At 38.1% G+C, this 26442-nt stretch overlaps 1 protein-coding gene across 6 annotated transcripts in view; it reads right to left on the reverse strand.

The window, feature by feature from the left end:
• GHR (growth hormone receptor) overlaps positions 1 to 26442 on the reverse strand; it is a 131328-nt gene that overhangs the window by 41767 nt on the left and 63119 nt on the right. For 4 of the 6 annotated variants that reach the window (XM_052670356.1, XM_052670359.1, XM_052670358.1 and 1 more), the window contains one exon: positions 23265 to 23344. The exons of 1 other annotated variant lie outside the window; for it this stretch is intronic. In XM_052670356.1, coding sequence (XP_052526316.1) covers positions 23265 to 23334 — 70 coding nt within the window. In that variant the 5' untranslated portion in view covers positions 23335 to 23344. Of the gene's footprint in view, positions 1 to 13049; positions 13220 to 23264; positions 23345 to 26442 lie in introns of those variants that run through there. One more of the 6 variants, XM_052670360.1, reaches the window with a different exon arrangement.

Here is a 26442-nt window from a genome sequence, read left to right on the forward strand (position 1 = left end):
TGTCCCCTTTGCTTTGCTATCTTTACAAAACAACTGGTGAACTCTCCTAACAACTCCCCACTTCAGCTCACATGTTTCTTTCCTATCTGGCACCATACCTTCTGCTATGATTTCCAAACGTCCTCTTGACACATGCTTGTGCACGTACTGCTGCATCTGCTACTAGTTAGGGAGGGATATTTAGCCTGGTCTGAGAACGAGGCTTTTCAGCAGGGAAAGGAAGACTGCAAGTTAAAAACACCTTCTCACTCCACTTCTATTAATTTGTATACACACTAAAACAGAGAGAAAAAAACCTCTGAGTCTTCTCCAAAATGAGAGCATATCTTTGCAAACGTATTCAGTTCTCTTTCCAAGACTCTGGAAAGTGATTTCTTTTGTTTTCCTTTGATCCCTGAGTCAGATTGGCTTTCTTTCACATACCTGTGCATAACAGATATTTTCTACCAAGTTGTTAAAACTGTCTAGGCTTGCATAGACTGAAGAACAAATTCATGCTACCTAACACAGACAAACACTGTAGTAGGTCACCGTGGAACAAAAAAAGCAGACCAAGTTATCAACTTGCCAATAAATGTGCACAACAAATGAGAAAGCTTTATGCTAAATAAAAAAAACCCTTGCAAACATCGTGGAGCAAATGAGTAGGATATTTAATTATAATGCACTATGAACCACATAGAATAGTTGCTTATTTGCTAAATAAGCAGACTGTGATTTTTCAGTTTAATGATATGAGATACAGAAATTCAACTTTGTATGAAACAACAGAATTTGGAAATGTAGTGAGAATTTATGAGGCTTTTCAAAAGCAAGGTTTCACCATGAGAAATGACTGCACATTCAAAGTCCCAAGATAACTTTCTCCTTGTTGCTGCAAAGGAACAGAAAATGGTAACATCTGACAACACCAAATTATTTTTTGAAAAAATGCAAATACATTCCTGTAGGTTTTGCCTCTCCTGATACACCAGCACTATGCTGTTTTTCTATTTCCAGGCATTTTTAAAGCTTCCATAAGTTTGTTTTCTTTGTGTTGGTATTCTTATCTTTTTCCTTTATATTTCAGGTCTCTGTTAAGCATTTTTAATCTACTCCAACCACACTCTGCCGTCCAGTTTATTCTCAACTCCAACCTTAATACTAAAAATTATTTCATTTGCTCTCCCTATATTCATGTGCAGATAAAATTACTCAGGTGAACATGAATGTATAGTTTACATGTATGAACACACTTGTTTCTGTTTCTATCTGGTGGCCAATGTTCATTTCTTCTTAATCTTCTTCTGTACACTAAAGTATGGGTGTGCAACCTTTGGGCCTCAGTGAGTGAAGAGGAATTGTATTGGGTTGATGTTTGGGTAGTTGCTGAGTGATGGGCATGTGTTTACAAGGCTGAGCTGTTTGGTGGGGAAGAGCCATGAGGATGTGGGGTAGGAGGCAGGGCTAATTATTAGCTGTCCTGCGCTGCATGCAGTCCACTGTCCGTGGGATGGACATGTCTGCACTAAAGTATCTGAAGTCTTATTCCAAAGAGTTTCACACAGTTCAAAATGAATCTAGAAGATAGTTATTTGAAGAACAATGTACAAAATTGTGCTGATTCACTGCAGGTCTGTCACCATTTGGAAAGAGGCTTCTTGAACATTTGGCAGCAAGACTAGGAAAATGATAGTTCCACATCTCTAAACCCATCAAGTCTGTTTCCAACAATAAATCTTAAGGTCTCCCTGGAAGCTCTTACTAGTGTTCACAAAAGAAAACAAATCTTAAAAACATTATTTTAAACTTTAGTACTTCTGACAGCAAAAAATGGTCCCACTCATTAAGAAGGAAAGGCCATAATTGTGAGAACTCTAAGTCCTGTTCACATATGGAACAGTTTAACACATCCAGGATGAATGTCATAAATCAAAAATTAGTTATGACAGGCAGAGATCTAGCACTCATTAATATGACACAGAAACAAACATCTCAAATTTCCATGACAATTCTGTACATAGATTCCAGTTGTGTTCATAAGATCCTATCAAGGCATAAAGACCCTGATGGACACAGGCAATGATTTGTTTTCAGAGTGGCATTTATCTACTTTTTAGAGAGTCATCTTAACAAAGATCCTGAATAGCTGTTTGAAATACAAACAAGATTGTCCAGCTTGCAGAAGCTTATGTATCTGCTACTGTGTACCAGATAAAAAGGTCAGATCACATTCAGCCTGCTGAGAAACTTAACAACACCTACATGTGAACCATATTTGCTTATTTATGGAGCCAATTTAACTCAAAGCATAAATACATTTTAGAAGCATGGGAAAGGATTTCTATTGAATTCTACGGATGACAGTGGTACGTATAGAGCTCACACACACAACTTTGGATCTTTACCAACTGTAAGCATTGTCTGTCTTGTTGTCATGTTGTTTTATGATAGATGTATCTAGTTGTTATAAATCTTATTTATTTCCACAAAAGAAAAACCTAAAATGCATTTTGCTAGCACCCATTTTGCATGCATATTCACATAAAAGGACTGGCCTCTTTCATTCATTCTCTTCCAGAAAATTTTATACTCAGTTCACTTTTTAAAATTTTTCTTGTATTCCCATATCTGTATCTTTTGCAATTCCAGGTTTTGCTCAGTGGCCAGTTAATGCCATGGATCTGGCAGAAATGGCATCCTTCAGCACAGCCCCCCTTAATCAATAAACAATTCTGGCAAATTTCCCCCAAAAGGGCTTTACTAAATCCAGGAAGAGCCTTTAATTTCAAGTGTTGCTGGGTACAAAGGGTTCTCAGCTCCTTATAGAAGAAATAAGGGCCTAACAGCCATATTTAATCTTCTGAAATCTGAATGTTTTGACAGAGATTAATAAATTATTTTAATAGGACTATAAACTGCAATACAGAACACTTCTAAAACTTTGCTCCCAGCAGTATTTAAATACTAATGGAATAAGAATCAGTAAACTCTGCATGTTTTTCATTCAGAAATTGGACATGCTGTTCTCACTTTTGAATTTAATAAGAATTAGGTGATGTAATTTTAATTAACCCTTACCAAAAGAGTATTGCAACATGTGTGGACCTATCTACATACAACTCCCTCTTTGGAGGGAAAAAAATGTGGGTGTCTGCATATGTACCTTTCACTACCCACAACCTCCTCCTAACTGGCATCACAGAATCATGAAATAATTTAAACTGGAAGCCTTTCTGGCAGTTTAGATAACTTCAAAGCAAGTTCAGCTTCAAAGCAAGGCCAGCTGTAAAGGCCAATGACAAAGGCAGTACAGGCTGCCAAGGCCCTTGTTCAGTCCATGGTGATAGACTCTAAAGACAGAGATTCTGCAGCATCTCTAGCAAAACCTACCCCAGTGAATAGGGAAAATCTTCTCCTTACGTCCTAGTGGATTTTGGCAGCTTGTGATAACTTACTTTGCCCTTTTATATGTACCTCCAAGAAGAAACTGGCTCCATTCGACACACAACCACCCTTACTGTTAATATATTAATATGTAGGAAACTGAAATCACACTCCCCTTCTTCAGGTTAAACAAGCTCCATTTCTTCAGCTTCTTGCATGCCCAGTGCTGCAATCCTGTATCCATTGGATTGTGGTGTGTCAGCAGTTTTCTGCAGCAAAGTCCCACACAGTACACAAGATACCACTGCTGAACAGACAGAAATAATCTCACCCCTTGACCTGCTTGCTATGTTCTCTAAACATGGTCCGCTATGTGCTTAAGCCTTAATCTCATCCACTGTCATCCAGCTTTCTTCTCCACGTCCATGCAGCACTGAACAGTTTTTCAAAAGAGACCTCTGTGAAGGGAATATGTGATGGAGCACAGTTTTGCAAACTCCGTGATGTTATGGGATGTACCATAACGCTGCTTCTTTTGCATGCTGTTGTATAAACACATCTCTCAGTTTCAGAAAAGCTGAAGTATTCTTGCAAATTATAAATGGTAGGTAAGTGAAACTGCCAAGATGTTACTCGACAGGAATTTTTGATCTCCGAAAACTCAGAGCTCATAAAATCTGAATAGTCATACAGGCCCTCCCTACAAAGAAAATCTCTGTACTTCATGCTTTCAGAGAGATGAATAGCACCTGAAGTTAAAAAAAACAACAACAACAACAAAATAACAGATATTTTCATCCACTCCTTCCTCAAAGATCAGTACTGACTTGAATACTAACATACACAGGAGTTTATTAATATTCCATCCTAGTAATCGATAAATCAAGTTTGTGTTTTGTATCACTGAATCATAATCTATCAAAACAGCTCAGTATTTAATAAGTATCACCTTTATTCCTACTGTAAGAAAATGTGAAAACCAGTAAAATAAGAAACCTGTCCTTTATTACGATTTAAGCAACTAGCTGCAAAATATTGCTAAATGAAAAAAAAAGGGAAAATAAATCAAACATCTGAAAGAGTATAAAACAAAGACTGAAAATTGATTTTAGTGACTGAATTTTTTCCACACAAAAAGGCAGACAAAGAACACAGATACCACAAGTGAAAGCAGATTTCACAAACTTCACTATGTCCTTATTATTTTTGTGGTCAAACTGTCCAGCTGCTGATTTTTGTGAGGAAAGTAAAAAAAATAAAAATAAAAAATCCCCAAACTCTCCAATTCTCTAACCACCCAAAATAACTAAAAATGAACAACACTAACAACATTAACAACATTAGATAACTATTGCTAAAATGTTTTAGGTCTGAAATCTTTTCCCTCAGAACAGTTATTTTCATTTCTCCAGCTACATCAGACAGCAGAGGTTGTTGCCAAGAGCATATATTCTCGGACATAGCTGTGGGTCCTGGGGAAGGTTAAATCTCCTCAGCTGAAGGAATCTGACTGCAGAAGGCACTTCCAGGAGACTGCAAGTGCTGCCCATCCTTGTCCTGAAATGTTCTTTTTTTTTTTTTTTTTTTTTCCTGCTGTTTTTTTTTTCCCCCTTTTTAAAGAACTGTAATTGGAATGACACTTCATACCAAAAGCAGAAAAGAAGCCAAGAACTCCCTGAACCTAACTAGCGACTTCATTATTTCCAACAGTTTCTGAGGATGTAGCACAACTACTAGGAAGAAGAGGAGATACCGATGCTGCAACTGCCTGGATTCTGCACTGTTTCCAATCCACCTGCTCAGTAACACAACACTGCCTCAGACGTAGTGTCTTTGAACTCTTCTGTAAACTCACAGAAAAAGGAAACCTCTGTGAAAAACCAAATGGACTTGAGACTCTTACTCTTGTACCACCTTTATCATAGAACGACAGAGTGGTTTCAGTAGGAAAGAATCTTAAGGACCATGTGGATCAACCAGGCTGCCCTGGGCTGCATCCAGCCTGGCCTTGAGCACCTCGAAGGATGTGGCATCCATAGCTTCTTTGGGCAGCCTGATGCACTTTAAATATTGGCTGTGTAGTGTTTATCTCAATAACTGTATTTTCAGCATTTTTACTCCAAAAGCAATATCAGATGCAATAATTAGCATTAGAAGTAGAAATATAAGTAGATTAGACCCAACCAACATTAATTCTGTTACTATACACACAGTGGAAAACCATGAAATCAGCTGTACCTGCAGGCTTTTTCCCTCTGTGCTTAGCTCTCCTGCCACCTGTCCTTCAACACTAGATGATACCTGCATCCACCATGCCGCTGCCATCTGCATGAAAGGACCTTAAAGCTTGTTCCAACCCCCTGCTGCAGTCAGAGCCGCCATCCACCAGATCAGGCTGCCCTGGGCTCCACTCAATCAAACCTAATCTCCCCTTTTTTTAGTTTAAAACCATTCACCTTTGTCCTGTTGCTACAAGACCATGTAAAAAGTTGGCCTCCCTCCTGTTTATAAGCTCCCTTCAAGTTCTGGAAGACTGTAATGAGGTCTCCCTGGCGCCTTCTCTTCTCTAGAGTGAACAAGCCCACTTATTCACAGGAGGTGAGAATCTGAATCCTGTTTAGTGAAACGGCTGTGATCAAACCCTGTTCTAGAAGCATGTTAGGACTGCAGAAAGTTGAAGATGTCTTTTAATTTCCCACAGCATTTCATTTTTAAAGACAAAATGAAAAACAAAGGATTTCTTTTCACAGTCTTCAACAATCAATATTTCGAGAACATCAACAATAATTTAAAATAAAAACTGAAATATCCAGATGGAAAAAAACTAGACCATTCCTGTGAGAAACCTTCCACAGCACAAAAATGAAATCCCCAGTATATATTTCTGCCTCTTCTGAAGAGATTTCATTTGGTCTATTTTACTGTGTTTTATGAACAGCAAACTATTTTAAGCATCTAAATTGTGACATGATTCACATTGATGATAAAAGCCACATTTGAACTTTGAACACCATCTCCTTTTGTTTTTAATGGTTTAGAACTGTCCTAATATATTTACACAGGTTAAGCATCCTAAAAAGCTGGAACACAGGAAACCTTTGGGCTAAGCACAGCATGAGGAAAGTTCAGAGTACCAGTTAAAAAAAAATGACAACAAAAGAGAATAAAGAAATTTGAAACAAGTTTTGCAACCTTTTTAAATAGAAGAATTTTTTGTGGAAAACACAAATAAGTTTCTCTGAGTTATTTAGATAGACTTTTTATTACAGATTTTCTTCATGTCAAATTTGGCAAAGAGATTTAATATGACACCTAGAATATCTTCTCATGTACCACACCGTATGTTTTGAAGTGCAAGCATTCTCCTGTCTTCTTCACTAAGGTATTTTACAAAGTGAAAGAAAAATGCAGTCAATTAGAGACTCCCACTGTGCCCATGGCTCTACAATTACAACTCTAACATGACAAATATCAGGATGCTCATATATAATTTCATGGAATTTAAGCCACAATCTCTACTTAGAGATCCATGAAAAGAAAAATGTTTTAGACAGCCCATATAGAACTTGGAAGATATTAAGTTAACGTCAAAAATACAAATAAGCAGACAAACTGTTTTTTTTTCTTCTGAGGGATGAAACACATCAAAATATTCTTTTAAATTTGATATATTGATGTGACATTTAGAAAGATAATCTCTAAGATCATTAACATCTTTGTAGCTTGAACTATCTTCCACCTGCATTTGGGCAATTTGGTGTAGCTAATTCTTAATTTTCTTTAAGAGCAAAAGAGTAAAACTTTTATAAAACAGTACTTATTCTCACATGCTTTTAGTAATATCCTTTATCCATTAGTAAATTACTCAGACCAGGAAAGCCAGGTAGTGCACATTAGTCAGATTCTTGAGATACTTAATTTGCTGTTTTCACTTTCAACATTAGTGGTTAATTTCATAACAACTGATAAAAGACTTCAGTTTGACATGAGAACTCTGTGTTTAAGTTGTAATTTAAGGAAATACAAGAGAACAAGCAGCAAAGCAATTAGAGGAATGTCGCTTCTCCAATTCCCATTAATACTCCATCTGTCTATAGCCATCTCATCCTCAAAATTCTAAGGCTATATGAGTGCATCCATCATAATCTAATTAGATCAATAACATGTACAATCTTCATCATTTCATCAGATTAGAAAAGTTCCAAAAACAAAAAAAGAGAGGAATCAAGCCGACAAATGACAAAAGGCTTCACAGTTAAAAGATCAGTAAGATCCATCCATGCTTATGTGACACAAGGAGTTCAGCCCTTCTTTTAGGATAGGCCATGCTGGTGCTAAAGGTGCTCACACACAATACAGAGATGTCAGACAAGAACAAGTGTTTGCTTGCTGTCCTAAACAGTGCTATAATTGACATTTATATTAATCTAGTCAATATTTTTTACATGTAAGAATTTGGCAGATTAGGCTGTTTTGAAGACAAGGAGGAAGCCAAGTATTGTACTCTCCTGCCGGTGCTTCTCTTGTCTGAGAAAACGGTGCCAAATTCACAGTGTAAAGCAAATGTGCAGCTCAGCCAGTGACAGTGCAGCTTTTCCCATAACATTTCATCAATACATTTTAACCTGCGTCACAGAGATTTTCTCTAAAAGGTCTGTAGTGAAGTTACACTTACAGAAGGCCTTCGTCTGCTCTGCTGACAAACAGAAACAATTACGCCTCTTGACCCTAACGATTTTTTGATGCAGCTTGTTAGCAAGCAGCCTGACTTCAACAGCACATCTAAAAGCTATGAAAAAGCAGGTAGCTTGAAAAAGGTCAAACGTAACACATTAAAGATTTAATATAAACACCTGCTTGTACAAGCATCTTCCTCAGGCAGCTGCTGGTTAGTAGAAACCACATGCAGCAGCATCTCTTCCTCATATCCCAGCAGAGACTCCGTGGTCACTGCCTGCCACCCTGGTGCCTGTGTCACTTACAACTTCTCCACACTTTACTCATCAAAGTGGAGATATTCTGAATTTGGTGTTCATCTCATGAAAAAAGTGTTTTAGAAAACTTCAGGCAGGATAATTCAGCCTTTTCAGTGTAAAAGTGAAAGGGAAAAATAGGTTCATTATTTGAAACAAAATGCTGTCTTCTTTGAAAAGCTCCGTTTCCATTTTTATTTTTGGATCACATTATTCAGCAGGGGAAAGGCTGGAGGGTCACAGTGTGTAACAGCTGAAGTTTGAAAAGGGAAAATTTCACAACTGGTTGTGTCTATGCTCTGAATACATCAATGAATAGAAGAAACATCAAGTAGCACTCGGAATCTCTGCAGCCCCACAGACAAAGTGTTCCAGATGTTGCTGATGTTGTCAAAATCTTTAAAATTAAATGAAAGTTTTTTATTTCAACTTCAGCACATTGGGCAAGAAATATATATATATGCTGTGTACAGAAAGATTGAAGAACATGTATGAACATAAGCTCTATTCAGAAATAAACGCGTGGGTGGGCACTTCATAGTTTCCCATGATAACAATTAGTTATGGACTCATGATAGTACATATCCTTGCTTGTAGGAAGAAAAGTAGTGTTTCTCCAAGTACACAGATTTATGCAGAAATTAAGAATGTGCTGGGGGTAATGTCAGTGCTTTCTCAGCTAGCTAGTGCTGTCCTCTATCTGCTGATAAACACACATGCCTTCTCTTGCCTTGAACAAGGAGGCAGCCTGCCTGCTTCAACACTACTGTCAGAATACATACATTTTTCTATTATTTTCCTCTGCACAATAAATGCAATGCTGTTGATAGGCAATACTGCACAACTTCAGCAGTTTCATCACCATAATATCTGATCAATTTGAACCAATTAAGGAATTTATTCTCAAAGTGCCTTCTCAGTATATAGATGGGCAACTGATGTTAACTAGCATATATGTATTAAGTGACATATCAAGATTCTCTTATCAACAAAAGAATTTCTGTGGTGCAGATACATGTTGAAAGCTTGCTTCAGACCAATGCCTCTCTTACAGAACTATTACTCTTCCTAGAGTTTCAGGGATTTTGTCTGTTATTGGACAAATAAGTGTATCTTATTAAAAAGCTAAGTGTATCTTAAGAAGCTCCTCCTTCTCTGCAAATGTGCTCCTGGTTCATCTGAAGGGCTCAGGTTTTTGTGGCTTGTCTTTCTACTGACATTGATAGCAGGTATGTCTGATAGAGACAACTCTGGTAATTGAAGCACATTTCCTCCAGAAAACAGCAACAAAAAATGCATAATTCCAAATGAGCCACGTAACTAATAAAACAACAACAAAACAATAAATAGGCTTAATTAATAAAACAAATTGCACTCGCATTTTAGCACTGAACTAAATGCCATTTGAGTGAAATACAGCTTAGGCATCCTGCACAGTGATCTGCAAGGATTTGATTAGGCCAGCCCTGTTCCTCCAACTGACACATATGTGCTGCAGACATCCCAAAAAATGGAGTTATATATTTTAATACTTATCTATGATCTAAGCTTTGTCCTGATTTAAAAGAAGGAGAATTTCTTCATGTGCATTTTTCCAAAATTGTTATATTTCTATCATACTGTAATCAAAATTTATGCTAACACAGAGGAAATGCTGTGTGATTTCCCCACCCTTTTAAGAAGCCAGAGCAAGTTAACTCTAGTAAAAGATAAATATCTGCAGCTCTTACATATGTTATCTGTTTGATGATTATAGTGGCTTTCCATAAATGTAATTGACTACACAACGGGATTTCTTTTTGCAACTAGAACAACAGAAGAGCCTATCTCTGCTTAAATCTACAAGCAATATCCATGTAAGCCATTCTTTTTTTTTTTTTCTTCTTTTATTAAAGGAGGTTACGAACCACATCCTAAGTCTAATACTATGTTTTTTAAAGGGATAGCTATGACTAGGAAAAAACACTTTCTTGAAAGTGATTATCTATACAAGGCATCATTGGATTACTGGAGATCTTAATTATATTTCACACATCTTTGCAAGTTGCTGAGATATACAACCCAGGGAAGGGAAAACTTTTGCCATGGTCCTAATTTGTGTTTCTTAAGGAATTTCAAAGGAACATAATGGAATTACGTAGCAAGACATTAACAGTGGGTATCTCTCCAAGCAAAATCAAAACAAAAAACAAAAAGCAAACAACAACAACAACAAAAAAAAAAAACACCCAGAGAGAAAAACTGAACTTCCAACTAAACAAATGGAAAGAAAAAAACATGTTTAATTTCAACAGTAACAAGATCTCATAACTGAAAAACAGAGTTTAACAATAACTTACAATCAAGCCTTCTGTTACAAAGTTGAAAAACACAGAGCAAACAGTAACACTGAAAGATATAATCCCTACACAGTTTTTCCTGTAACTGGAACTGCTCTTTAAGTTTACCATCAAGATAAAATGATGCAGCCGGCTGTAAAGCCTGCTGTTCTGTTAGAATAAGATAATAAGTCAGGTTCAGGCTTCTGTAAGGAAGATATAGTTATTTTGAGGCGGTCAGCGTTTTTGGAAAGAATCCCTCACCTCCTGCAGAACACTAACTGGAAGCTGTCAAGCACTTATCTCAACAAAACATTCACAAAATTGCACCATGGGTAAATATGACCAGTGGGCCAAATTCTGTAAAGCGTGCTCCTCATGGTAAAAAAAAACATACACTTCTTGACTGGTGGAGCAAACAAAAAGCAACTCAGAGAAAAACCTGCCTCAAACAACTAGCACTATACACGGACTGGCAATATTATATAGAAGAAGAGCAGCTAGATATCTGGGGTAAGCACATTAAATATCAAACCAGTTTGATATTTGCTATCTGTCTTAATGTGAAGTCCCATTCTGTAACATTCTGCAATATTACTGAAGTATTTCTGTAGAAATATATATAACTCTACTTAATTAATTATCTTTCGCAGGAACGGGAGGATGAACAGTTCCAGCCGTGAGAGCCAAAGAATCCCCCGGGACCCACACAATCACAGCATATCCCAAGTTGGAAGGGACTCACAAGGATTACCAAGCCCAATGTCTGACTCTACACAGGACCACCCAAAATCAAATCCAAGTCTGAGAATGCTGTCCAAACATTTACTGAATTCCATCAGCTCAAGGCTGTGATCAATGTCCTGGGCAGCCTGTTCCACACTCACTACTCTCTGATGAAGAACTTTTGCCCACCCCCCCTCCCACACTCCCCGCACAGCTCCATGCCGTTCCCTCGGGCCCTGCCGTTGTGTCAGAGAGCAGAGCTCAGTGCTGCCCTCCGCTCCCTGTGAGGAGTTGCAGCTGCCATCAGGCCTCCTCTCAGCTCTTCTGCTCTGGGCCCAACTAACTCAGGGACCTCAGCTGCTCATGTCTTCCCCTCTAGGCACTCCACCATCTTTGCAGCCCTCCTTTGGACACACTCTACTAGCTGTATGTCCGTGTTCATTGGCCCTTCTGGCTGCTAGGGGACACTTCTGATTTGAGGTTACACTGATGTCAGCCATAATCCCAAAATCACTTTCCACAGGGCTGCTCTCCATCCTCTCATCCTCTGCTCTACACACATATCCAGGTTTGCCACATCTCGAGAGCAGGATCCGGCACTTCATTTTGTTGAACTTCATATGGTTTGTAATTGTCCAGCCCCCCAATTTGTCAGGATCTCTCTGCAAGGCCCCTCTAATCTCAAAAGACTCAACAGCTACTTCTAATTTAATCCTATCTACAAACTTCATTATTATACCTCCAAGTCTAATATTTAGATAATTTATGAAAACAGTGAAGAGAACTGGCCCTAAAATGGAGCCTTCAGAACCCCCTCTAGTGGCTGGCTGCAGCCCCATTTACCAACTCCTTGAGCATGGACCCATCAGTCAAGTGTTCACCCACCACATTATGCTTTTGTCTATCTGCTTGCTGGACATTTTGCCCAGAAGGATAATGTGGTATTAAAAGCTTTGCTGAAATCCAAAAAAATTACATCAACAGGCTTTCCTTAGTCAACTATATGAGTAAGCCATATCATAAAAGCAGATTAAGTTTATTAAACAGGACTTTCCTCTTGTGAACCTGAGTTGGCTATGAACAATGACTGCATTTTCAAGTATTTTTCAATACGAACTGCAAAGTCTGCTTTTCTATCTCTGCAAAGTGTGACATAATCCACCCAAGACATCAATTTAATTTTGCAAGGCCCTAGATATGCGCCACGGGTAACACAGGATAGTTGGGGCTTTTCTGATTAATGTCTACAGCATCATACTGTGCATACTGTGCAAATGCTATGGATTCAGAAAGAAAAGATAGTAAGATATTGACCTTGCATTGATTTCATCACTTGAGGATTTTATCAGATATAAGCATTTTTTCTGTGAAGTGGCTTAATAGATCTTCATAGCAAGAAGTGCTGAGCTTTGGAGCCAAGTGGAGGCAGCCTTGGGTAAGAGGGTTATTTTTGCCTAAAACAGATGAGGCATTTACACTCAAAGATAATTACACTAGTTAGCAAGAACAACCACCCATTACAAGCCCACTGAAGAATAAAACAGAGAATGAAACAGTCTGCTAGAAAATAATTTATGTTGTCTATATATATACCAGCCTATTATTTTTTTACTCTTCACCAGTGTCATATACTTTCCTTGTAATACATTAATCATATTTCCTTTACCTCATGAAATAAATTGATTGAAGTGGCGCAGAACAGTCAGATCAGTGACTTCCACCTCCAAACACCTTATCAAATCAATCCCAAAATATCAACACGTAGCCTATGATAGGTAGCTCTTGTTATATTCTGCCGGCAACCATTTTTGTTGCAGAAATCCTTGAAAATGGACGCTAAGAATGTGAAAAAAAAAACATTTATTTTCCTTGCCAAGCTCTGAGCCACTAATAATTTCCATTCCCTTAATAACCACTTCTATATTCCAGAAAAACACTTCACTGCAAGCAAAGATCAACCCCGGATATATACAAGTAGATTAAAACATATGGTTTGAATTAAATCCTCTACAATAGCAACTGTAGTTGTCATAAGTGTTTTTATTGAAATAATTATGAGTATTAACTATTTGATCATTACCAGCAAATAATGGAGTGTTAGCATTTACAATTATTACCCACATTCACTTCCCTATGTTTGCAATTTCCTATTCAAAATCAAATTATTACTTTAGACTTGGTCTTGTGCTTCAGTTCTTTAGAGGAAAAAAAAAATAAATCGAAGAGTGTAATGACATTTTACTTTGTAAGTGTTGTTTAAAATTTATAATTTAGTAAATGTCAACATAGTTTTTTCTGTCTTATTGTAGGCACAGGTGGCAAGCAGTAAGTGCCTTTTAAAAGAAACATGATACACACAGGGTTTGCCAGCCAGGCATGATATTGTTGTGGTTATTTTGTCCTTACAAAGAAATAAACGGCATATATGGATTCAAATATAAACTCTTGATCCAAGTGAGTTCACACTTGCTTGTAAATTTCCTGCCTTGTCTCCAAAGCCAAGACTGCACATTGCTAGGGGAATAATAAACAAACAAAATCCCAAACCAAAGAAAGAATATATTTATTCCCTTTCAGTGTGTTTCCCTGAATATCTTCTGGGTATGAACTAGGGAAAGCCCACAAAGGACACACTTTCCAGGCTTGGTGGATCTTTTTGCCTTTCCCCTACCCAACTGCATTCCATCATCACAGCAGTGCAGCACTGGAGAGTCTGCATGGAGATGAGAAGGAATCCAGGAGTCCCTGGATGCCTGCTGCATGCTCACATTCTTCTCTTTCACTCTCTTGACACCATTCAGGATTGCACGGATTTCCGTCATGTCCGAACATGGAGCTTTTCAAGCAGAAAAGCTCTTCTCTATTTATTTTTTTTATGGATTGTATAAGGGAAATATCTTTAGACGTTTCTCCTGTGGGAACTGATCATTTACCAATTTACATATACTTTCAACTTTATTTCACTTTCCTTGCTTAGAAGGTGTTTCCTTGAGCCTTTTTTAAAAATCAGTGCCAATCGGTTCTGCCACATGCTGTTTCTTTAGTGCCAAGGCTGATGTAAAAGATAAATTCCCAGTCATTATTTCCTATTGCATTCTTTGAAATTCCAAGGTAAATCTCCTTGACCAACTTACTTAGACTGAAATACAGGAGTGAACAGAAACAACATGTGGCTCTTCCTATGACACAGCAATATTATAAGCGTATCTTACAACAGTACTGTGTCCCTTCCGTGGAATTACTTTGTAAAACATTTTTCATATTTTTTTAAAACACATCTTGTGCATCAGGAAAAAGATTATCACTGCATAAGCAAGGATTCAAAATCCCCAGCAGGGTGACAGTTTTCTCAAGCTCTGCCGCAAATTAATCACTGCTGTTATCGTTTTACAGATGAAGTACGTTTCTGTAATGAGCAGGGAGAAAGTAAAGCAGAAACACTGTCCTGTTAAACGTCAAAACTTCCTCCAGATTCAGAATCTAAAGCGCCTCTGCCTATAGTCTGTGGTTCTACCACGTATAGCATCATTCTTAGGCTACTCTTCTATAGTTAATTCTTAGCACTTCTCCAGTAACAGTGAAAGGAAATAACCTAGACCAGAATTTTTGGAGAACTTTACCAAAAGCCTTGCTGTGGAGGCCCACTCAGTGGTTAAGCTCCCAAGCATTATCCCTTTGCAATGATGCGCAAAATAGTGCTGAGGTGTCAAACAACACTTCCTCATGCACAGTGGTACAAAGCAGACCTATTCTGTGACCGTTCTCCAATTTCCAGTCCTGCTTTTATTCTGTCTCAGATCCTACTTTTGAGGACCATAGCATGGAAATAAAAGGTGCAACACTGCAGATAGTCTCTTGGTTCTATAAGTCCCTTGAATATTAAATTTGGCAGTGCAAATTACTGCAAAATGATAACTGTACCACTGGATGAATTCCTGAAAAAAGTATTTACTGTTTGTTTTCCATAGTCATTTCATAATACACTATGAATGTGCAGAAACAGTTTATTTTTTGAGTTGCAGTTGGTTATACTCAAATCATTTGCTCTTCACTTACCTCTGTACAAAATGGTTCATTATAGCTCATGTGATATGCTTTTTTAATGTTAGTGTTTATTTGCTTGAGCTACTTTTCTTGATGCAATGCCAGTTTATTAACTGAGGTTCATTTGGTTAGTGCATTACAAACAGCTCATATAATTCATACAAAAAATACAATTGCATTTGTAATAACAAAATGAAAGTTCAAGCAAAAGCTAATTTAGAATTTTCTCAATTATTATCTTCCTAACTATAACAAATTGTTGTCTTGCTGTCTCCATTATCTGAACTTCCTCCTTAAATACATGAACTCAAATGCATATTATGGACAAAAGTTGCCTCAAACTAGCATCACTGATTCTCCAGAACTAAGTCACAAGTGATCACTCTGAGCAAGCAGTATTTGGTGCAGCTCATCTCTGGTAAAAGAAGAGTCATGGTTCACAGAGAACCAGACTGTGCACAAGCGGCTTGGCTGCTTGGAAAAGAGAAGACATACATTGATATTGCAAGTCCTGCAGCTGATATATAGAATGACTGACTTTTCCTTCTCACTACACCTGCTACTAACTACAGATGTGTTGTTAATTTTTGCTAATGACCCCACAAAAAACATCAGAGGACAAGGAATTGATGATTTTGTGTTTTAAGGAGAAGAAAATACAATGGCAACTAAGAAGCAATGAAGAAAATCTACACAAGAGCAGAAATGCTATAGATATCTGAGATGACTAGTCAGGAAAATTGGCATGTACGTTATTCTGCAGGGTGTCTGAAGCTGACTGATCACAAAGTGGTCTTTTGGCATACTTGTGAGTGAAGATAACCAAGAGCTCAAAACTCTTCACTAAATGCTGGAGTCACAGATGTGGTTTAGAGGAAAGGACAAAAAGCACAAGCATTTTGAAATGTATATCAGCATTTCAATTCCTGGATATGCTCAATTACAAACCTAAATATGGAATTTGCTGGGCATAATTTAAGGCTCACTGAAAATTTCAGGACTATGTTTTTCTTTTCTGTGTTCTCTTACAAAAGATAGTCCTGTCTACAATTCATTTCCAGAATGTACTTTCCACACTTACAAATCCCAAATCCCTTCTTCTTAATCATATATGCTATCCACACAGAAGAAAGATAAGATGAAATCCTTTCTTCTCCATGCGAGAGTTTAGACATTGTCACATTGGCCCAGACAAAATACTTATCTGTTATACGAACTGACTAAGAAGTAAGAGCAGTGAAAGCAACTCAGAAACACACAGTTTTAAGGCCTTCCCTCAAAATTTTCAGACAGTTATCAAAGCCATGCCTAATTGCAGAGTAAAGTGATGATGGAAATACTACTTGGTTCTCTGTCAAAATGAGCGTTTTTTTTCCAGCAGGAATGGCTTAGCAGTATCAGAGCAGTATAACTTACATTTTCCTGTGCCAAGCTTCCCGATCTTCTAGAATGGCTTCCTCATCTCAGCTGCTAGAACGGCTTCTGTGGCAATTTCTACTACATAATGGAGTATTTTTCTTGCTCAGAAATACTTCTGAAAATAAGGCAAATATTCTAAATACTTTGCCTGTTTAAAATGTTTTAAAACTTGTTATTTTTAAATATGAATTCTCAACAATTCTCCTACTGTTCCTGTAAAAGAGGATTCACCAAGCTGACAGCAATGTTGAACTTTTTTTAACTGCCAACTCTGCTCTGACTTGTATTCCATAATTATTACTTATATAATTGTGGCTCTGGCAAAAATTCATCAGTTAGAAGAATTAAGGAAGAGAAAACAAACACAATGACTACCAACTATGTTATGATACTATTATTCACATAGAAGAAGTAGGGGAGTCTACAGCTTAAGGTAGATATTCTGCCTTTTCTCATTATCCTCTCCTACTCCAAACAAGATTAGAATAGTACACATGGAAATATATAACTTTTCCTCATCACAAAAAAAAAAAAAAAAAATCATTTAAAAAATAAATGTTCACGAGAAATGGCTTGTCACTGCATTGTCCGCAATGTGAGTTTGCCTAAATCACAAAATGTGTTCAGCCAAAACCCTACAGAGTCACTGATACTTACTGAGAATTTCAAACCAGATAACGAAGTTCTTGCTATCTCCCAGCTGCAGGAAATGGAAAGTTCCCTTTCTCAGCCAAGAACATGCTTCAATTCAACTGCACCTTACTGCTCAGATTAAGAATTCCTCTGTGCATCACAAAAGTAAAATCAATGCCTATAGACAACTACAGTCTTCTACTTAACTTCATGGTGACATTAAGAAGACATTAGTTATCTTTTCAATCCATTAAGAAGACTCTTTACGTTGGCAGTCAGTAGAAGACCTATAGCATATGGCTGAGCAGCTACCCAATTTCACAATAGAATGTATGCAGAATTATATAGGCCCATATAGACAAGGCACTGGATTCATTGATCCTTGCAGATTCTTTCCAATTAGGAATATTCTAAAGCAGACATGAGCGTGAGACTGTTCAAAATGCAGGCACCCAGACACCTATATATATATTTCTATTTATTCAAGTTAGGCCAGAATCCTGGAAAAGGCTGGAAAAGCACACATCTCCTGTAAGTTTTATAAGTTGTCTGCAAGTCTCATGCAGGTATTCTAGATACCTAGAGGTTTTCCATATGATTCATATACGTATGAGTGTCATCCTTAGGTATCCAACCTCCCATAGAATCAGTGCAGAGAGAATCAATACTGTCCCTAGAAAAAAGAACAGCTGATGGAATTTATTTGGTTGCCTTAAAACATAAAGTTCAGGGGTATTTGAGATGCCTGGCCTTCAGGTTTTTATAGAGCTCAGTAAGTTTCTGGTTATTCCAGGACAATACAGATGTACTACAGGTCTGGTGTTGTCTCTGAGGTTCCCATACAGATGTCTGAGGTGTCCAGGAGTGTCTTTAATGACAACAAAGCCTATGCATAGCCTGTGGATTAAATTCCTAGTTCTATAATTGGTAGGTGTGACACCTAGAGCACACCTAAACTCAGTTCAATTTGGACATGGAATACATACAAAGCACTCAAGCAAGTAAGAGGGCAGACAATAGCATATCAGAAAGACATTTTCAGGGAAGAAAAGTCTGGATTTTAGTGTCTCAGAAGGGTACTTCTGAAAAAAAAAAAAAAAAAAAAAAGGAAAATAGAGCATTTGAGCATAACAGTTTCATGCACTAACTGAAAAAAAAAAAAAAAAGAAGTGATGCAAAACATTAAACTCATTTCTGAAGTCAGTCTAGATAAAAGGCACTGTAAATTCAGGCTCACAGCTCCTAAAATCATCGTTGAACAAAAACAGTTTACTCAAAAATATTTTCACAGTTGTACCAGAAAAAACAAACATTTCATTAAACCTCCAGAGAATGAATTAGCATAGCTGCAATAGTATAGAATAAACGTTAATTTAGTATAAAGAAATGATAAGAGGCATTTCCTACTTCTTTCACTGGGAAGAAATTAGTTTTGGAACTAAGAGCTTATGTATTGTTTTATTAACTGGGACTAATTCCAGGTTTGTCCTCTCCGTCCTTACGTGACCTGCACCGACCAGTTGTAGACAAGGAACAAGCAGACTTATTTTACTTCCTAATCATTTGTAACCTCTGCCTGTGGCAATTTGGCCCCTTTGGATGTCAGCTGCCGCACTGAGCCAAAACACTTAAGTGTATGCTTAGATACATATTTGAAACACCATAGTTACATTAATCTCAAAGATAAATAGCTGGTGCCTACTTGAATACAAACTTGTAGTTTTCCTTGAAGCAGGACTACTATTGCACAAAGGTCAGCAAAACATCCATGAACCTCTCCTGTCTCTTGTTCACATGCCTTGTTACCTAAAAACAAAGCTCTACAATTTTCAAAAGCACATAATCCCACACCTTCAAAACAACCTAAATTCTCAGGAATTGCAGTTCTACTGACTTCACAAACATGTTTTCAGGGATATGAAAATGGGCCTTTTGCTTTAATTACAACATTGAAAATTACTTTCCCGCTATTGTGACCTTAATACTTTCTCTCTGCCTGTACTGTGCCATTACTGCTGCAGGCATCTCCAGAACATGGGCTGTGTGTGGCTCAGTGTCCAGCTGGCAGGAGGCTGCAAGTCCCCAAACTGCACAACTCTGGCCCACACTTGAAGCTCTGGTGTAGCAGACATATTTGGCCACATTTAGCATCTCCATCTCAGTGATGGTGGGCACCCTGTGACTTTGCTTGTTTAAGCAGCTGGCAAGCGAGGCTCTTGGCAGAAGGAGAACGTGAAAATGAAATCAGTGGAAAGCCTCCAGCAGACGTAGCAGAAAGCAAACATGTTACTAAATGTCCAAGATCTGGTCCTGAATGCTGTGCAGTTCTCCTGCCAGCCGCTGGCCTCACAGCAGTTTTCCTGCCAGGAGGAAACACGTATGGGATTTAAGTGTGTGCCAAGGGTGGATCTGACCCCACTGCTGAGTTTCAGCTTGAAGCACAGGCGCTTGTACAGCTGAATATAAACTTTACTTTCAAGACACAAAAGTATGCAGTTCTTTCCTTTCATGTATCAGTGTACACTGTGTCAGTAAAGTGCTTTGGTATCAGATTTGCTAATATTATACCATGCTGCCATAAAAACAAACAAGCAACAATTTCTGAAGTGAACTTCTTCAGTAAATCTGACACTGCTGATCCATCCAGTCCCAGTGGCAACAAATCCAGTATGTATTACATCAAACTAAGCTTATAGGAAGGTCTCAGCAAGTCTGTGCTGGGCAGAGCTTTATGAAATTGTCAGGGTTCATCACCTAGAAATGAGCTGGGAGAGTGGCTGGAAGCTGTTTGGAGAAACAGGCACACCCACATGGAAAAAAAAAAAAAAGAAAGAGGAAAAGGAGAGCGGGGAGCGGGGAGAGGGGAGAGGGGAGAGGGAAAAGAAAAACTCCACTGGCAAAAAACCAACCTCATCTACATCATGCAAGAATGACACATGGGCGTTCTCCACGCTATTATCTCCCATATTCCTGTTCAAGTTAAACTTCCTTGTCTGACTTTTTTAGCCAACCATCTGCCACACACTCAGCACAGAAGTGCTAGAACCTCAGGAGTAGATTACTGTTAAAAACTTATTTTCAGGATGACAAAGTGCTGTCACTTCGCACACAGTTTCATAGCATTACTGCAAATCAGGACACATGCAGTTAGCACTGTATCCTGAATTTAATAACAGGAACACAATTAAAATGTTTTTGAGTTCTTGACTCTGGAGGTAAGCTCACAGAAACTGCTATTTAATCAAGTTACTATAGACAAAGCCTTCGGATAAAAGGTGACACTGTGGTTGAGTTTTGTTTGTAACGTGAAGATATTTACCTAGGACATCTGGACCACATCTCAGCTGGAAAGATTTAAAAGCCCATGTGGGCTTTTATATATATTGTGAGAGCAATCAATTGGTTCACTAAACTACATCCAAGTAGGGCTTATTTTTGCCCACTTAATGAAGGTACTGTAACATACAGACACAGTGGAGAAAGGATCAAGTCAGGACACATTCATTTTTGTTCTACTGGCTGTACGACTTTCATTCTGAAAAACAGTGAATAGAAGCTGGTACATGTCTCATATTTCACTTAGAAATACCAACTTTCCACATTTCAGCAGAACCAAGGAGGAATTTGCAAAGTTTATTTCACTTCACACACCTAACTAAAGGAGTGCTATGCAACAGGAAAAAAAAAAAAAAAAAAAAAAAAAAAAAGAGCATAGACCTTTATTCAGCAAATTCCTATCATAAACCTTCTCTTTAAAAAAAAAATTGAAGATAGAAAAGGATACAGAATGAAGTAAATAAAGGCTTAACATTATTAAAGACCAACTCTAATGCAAAAACAAACACTTCATTAAACACGATTCCTTATACACTTCTTAAATAGGCACTCTCATTTCAACTGGAACATGCAAGTAGCAGAATGAAAGTACTCCTTTAAGGAGGAAATGAAAGTAGAGAACAAAAGAGAAATCTTGATCCATTCATTGCCTTCAGCAGCCAGCTACATTTGGAATTCAAATTAAATTTGGTAGATGTTACAGAAAATACCTTAACTAGCAGTAGAAAATCTAATTTTATATATGATCTGATGCCTAATAAGACTGATGACAAGAATCTGAGCCACAAACATGGAAGTTAATACAGATACTTGTCTTCTTCCAACCTGAGCTCTTATTAATAACTGATCTTTAAAGAAGAGTTCTCTGAAAATTGATCATCTGAGTTCTAATTATATCTTTCTGCAGCCTATTGTCCCCATTAACAATAAGGTAATACCCCTTGTATTTCTCCAGTAGTTCTGCAAATACAAGTAATTAGAAATACTAAGTATGAAACTCCAAGATAATGCATAACTGTATCAGGGAGAAAGAAGATTATTACACCTTTAACCAGTTATGTTTATAAGCAACTATTACACAGCCCTTTCATTTCATGTCATATTCTGAAAATAACACCAGAAGGACTAACAAAGCATGGCTGGCAACTCTATCTGTACTTAATTCCCATTTGGTAATGCTTAAGCAGGATTGGAACTAATGAGCAAAGAAAAAGGAATTAAACTGAGGGATGTGAGAAATTTTCATTGAGTATTTTATCAGTCTGTTTACAGCTTGCTGTGGAAGCTGCATCCACTCCATTTTTTCCAAATTACTCATCAAGCTGCCCTGACTTTCTCCGCTAGCACTGGCTTCAGCCACAAGGTAAGAAGGGGTACCTGCTTAAGGAGCCCCACCAGTTCTGCAGCTCTGCAGTTTTGGGAGAAGCGGCAACACCTTTGTGTAAGATTAGTAATTATGGAAAACATACTGTTCTCCCCAAAGGCCAGAACAAGACAGAGCAGGTTCGGTTCTGTATTTGTTTACAGGAGTAGATCATAATCGGTGCTAGCAGATCAGTCTGATCACAACAACAAATTTCCCACTGAAGTTAACAGGAAGTTCTTGTCCTAAATGAATAAAAAAGACCACTCCACAAAGGACCAACCAGGTTCAAGGCAGGCCTCTGGGTGATACAGAAATGGGCTACAGAGCATTGCTGGTTGCAAGAGGACAAAGCATCAGAGAAAGCTCAGCTGGAAGGATTAATTTCCAGCCCTACATTAAATCTAAAAATGGATGAGTTAGGGTGAATACGTTTGGAAAGAAAATGACTGAGGAAAGTCAGATGTACATTCTGTGCATGTGAATCCTGGGCAATCTGGTGAATCGTGAACAGAGCTTCACCTGGACAAAAAGGTTTCTTCTAGCTACCCTCAGCCATCTGGTTGTCTAAGTTTACATGTTCATTTCAAATCCCTTTCCTAGCATCTACTTAAAAATTTCTAAGTGTATTTCTTATGCAACTTGTTCATATTGGCCTCAGTTCAAATACACCCAACCTTAAAGTACTTCCTCTGTACTTTCAAATAGTTCTACTTTTATCAGGGAAATATACTAAATATGCTTGTTAAAAAACAAGAAAAAGTTTCAATTAAAAAATTAACACCACACAATTCTTACATAATTTCAGTACATGAACAAAGAAAACCTTAAGATCTAACATCATCATTGATTCAGACTGCTTGCATACCACACACCCGGTGTTGTCTATGAACTTCTCTTTTATTTTCCCACCTGCTGTCTCCATCTTACCCACCGTCTTTACAATGAGACTGACATATGTTTCACATTTTGCACCCAGGTAAAACAGTCAAGGAACTTGCACAGTCCTGATGCATATAATACAAAACCACTCTGTATTTAAAGTTCTACATATACAAAGGCACAGAATGATATCATTAAACTTACCATCACTTGCAGAAAGTGAGTCATTTGCACAGACCAGTGCCAAAGTAAACAGCAGATGCCGAAGATCCATACCTCTAATTCTGTATTAACAAAGAACAACAAGAATTTCTTTATAAACTAATATTATTATGGGTACATGACACTTCAATTATTATCTATTTCCGTTGAATTTCTGATTGAATCTAAACTAGAAGCATATTTAGTTTACAGCATATTTAGTTGCAGTATCTCCTGATTTTGAATTAGGAGATAGATAGTAAAATAGTCATATTAAAAGAAGACTAGCTCATGGGTCACTAGTTCATTTAATATAGAAGAAAAAAATCAGTATTGTCAATTTTTAGCTTGCTTCCAGGCTGCAACCAAAGTAACCACACTCCATACAGAGCAGCCTGTGGGGAATGGATCTCAACAACTAGCCTAGGTTAAATCTTAAGGTAGGAAAGAACAATCTCTCTCGGGGAACAAAGACTTCAAGCTCATGCTCCCCAGATGCTGTTTGTCTTTGCAGGACATATATAATACTTCATGAGTCTAGATCCACACAAAGTGAAAAACGAGTTCTGAGGGGACAGAGAAATAGCACTTTTATATTTGTCCACAAAGTAGTACAACAAACTTTGATTATACACTGGAGTATTTTCAGCTAGACATTCTCCTTTTCCATCTGACATAACAGATCAGCAGAATAAATCAAACTATTGAGTCCACTGTGGAACAATATTTTAACTGGGTGCTACTGAATAAAACAACTGGTGCTAGCAAACTTGGCTGCTAAAATAGTCCTACCAGAGTTAGCAAAGTTTGAATTCAATCAACTGTAAGACACAAGCATGCTGAGCATGGAAAACTATGTTCACATTGAACTTAAAAGATAATTCGCTTTACTTAATTTTCTCACCGCAAGAGAACAGATTACTCACACTGCAGGAAAAAAAAGCAATTATTATTAATGCCAGATTTCTCATTCATGCTGTTTAGAACAAAACTGGAAAATCAGAATGTATTTCTCACACCCTCATTAGCAAAACTACTCAATAATTCTCCAGTTTCAAGCCCAGCATGGGGAAAATTTATTCCAACTACATTGCAAAGCCTAACATACAACTGCAAAGACAAACCGGAAGGTGCTTCCTTTTGTGCTGGGGCTGCTACAGAAATGCCCACCTGCAGTGCTTCTCCCTTTCCCAGCAGACACAGCTCTGTCCAAAGGGGCAGAAGTCTTTGAGCTTGGAGGGATGCAGGCTTGTGAGGCGTTAGGGCTGATGTGAGAGCCTGTGGAGCAAAACTGAGGAGTGGTGGAAGGCAGTTGCTGCCAGAAAGCACAGGACTGGGTAGAAGTTCAGAGAGCAACTAGAAACTAACTCTCGTACTTGCAGAGTAGACACAGTATGAGATTCATCCCAGCACAGCTACATTTTTATCTAGCTCGAGTCCCCATTCCATCCGTATTCATGACTAAAGGATTCTTGTTGTCTCTTATTAATAAATTTTCTTCTTCACTGCATTTGTCAGTTTCTCCCCTCTTAGAACATTTCCACTTTAACGAACAGTCCATCCCCACAGCCCTTCCACTTTCTCTCTGAAGCTTTGCTCCCTCTTTTGCAGATGTGAGCATAGCGTTACTTTATTTACAACCCTGCTCTTCTACTATAACATCCAGACATCCCACATTGCCTCTATTTACACTTCTCCTATCTCCACCAACATCTGCTAATTTTCAAAATACTCTTCTCCAAACTCTCCTACTTCTTTCTGCTTAACAACAGCTACAAAAAAACCTACAACCCAACCAACTCCATACAAAATCATCAACTCTGTTGGTCATTCACAGAAAACTGCAAGTAGAATTTTGGTTGCTGTAACCACATCATACCAAGGATCTTCTCTGAAGAGAAGGGGATTGGTTCCCACAGGCTATCCCTTTGTTTGCACTGGAACTAGGAGCTATCTCAACTTCCTCCAAGGAAAAGTGGTCTGATAGCTCGAGCACTAACCCAGGAGTCTGGACATATCCCAGAGGTCAGACATCACATTAAACTTCAGTAAGGTCTTAATGCTGCAAATAGACACAATTCCATTTCAATACTGCTCTTCCTCTTGTGCTGGCATTCTTGTTTACATAGCTGCATGTAGTGATACCATCAGGAAACTGCTTCAACAAAAATGAATCCATATTTTTAACAAAGATCTGTTATAAATTGTAATAAGAAAGCAAACAGGTTTATTCTGAACATGCCCAGTACAGACAGGATTGAGCTCAAAAATTATGACTGCTCTCATCTGAAAACGTGGAAAGTCTTTTATGCTTCATATAGGCCATGGAAAAAGGAAACTCCATGTCCTCGCCAGAGCCTGTGTGATAAGTCTCATGCCCAAGACCTTCCCCAGCCAAAAGGAAGCATTGCAAGGGATGTGAAGCACTGGGGTTTGTATCCCCTCTGCACCCAGCATGTAAACAGAAAGCACTGCTGATATGCAGTAAGTCTTCTACTTCAGAACTTCTGGAGGTCAAGGTACAGCTGTACCACCATGCATGTCTACGGGATTATGGGAGAAAATCTGTTGCGAAGCAGCTGCCCCATCATGATACTGCTTTTGGTGATACAGAGCAAGATTTTGCAGAGAGGATTCCTTTGAAGCACCATCTGCTACACCAGTAGACAACTTTCTTATTGAAAGTTCTCAGATAACTGTTTTGTAACAACCCGCTGTTCCTCTAAAACACTTGTGCAAGCTCACAAGAGCAGTATTGTTCAGAGGCTGCAACATTAACCTAGTGAGAGTCGGCTTTTCTCTTCTGATTAGCTCTAGGACAAACTTCACCTTTTATAATCTACTAACATCAACGTCCCGAAAATTATGTCTGTACATCTATGAAAGACAAGTATCACAAATACACTTCCTGTTACTGAGCCGATCAAAAAATTCCAGTGCCTGTAACGCATGCTATTCTAAAGCATATATTCTAATAATCTATATCTTACCTAACTCCTGCAGTTTGAAAGAACGAAGAGAGCTAAAACCAGAAAAATAATTACAACAGCTGACTGTCCTCAAGGCAGCTGAAATTTGACCACAGGAACATTTGGCTAGAGGTCAGCTGAGGCTAATTGCTTCAGTAGAGAAAGAGAGCCAGGAGTTATAAAAAGGACAGAAAAATTCCTGGCCCTTTTCT

Source organism: Tympanuchus pallidicinctus, unplaced genomic scaffold, assembly GCF_026119805.1.
Source record: "Tympanuchus pallidicinctus isolate F22 unplaced genomic scaffold, pur_lepc_1.0 scaffold9, whole genome shotgun sequence".
Lineage (NCBI taxonomy): Eukaryota > Metazoa > Chordata > Aves > Galliformes > Phasianidae > Tympanuchus > Tympanuchus pallidicinctus.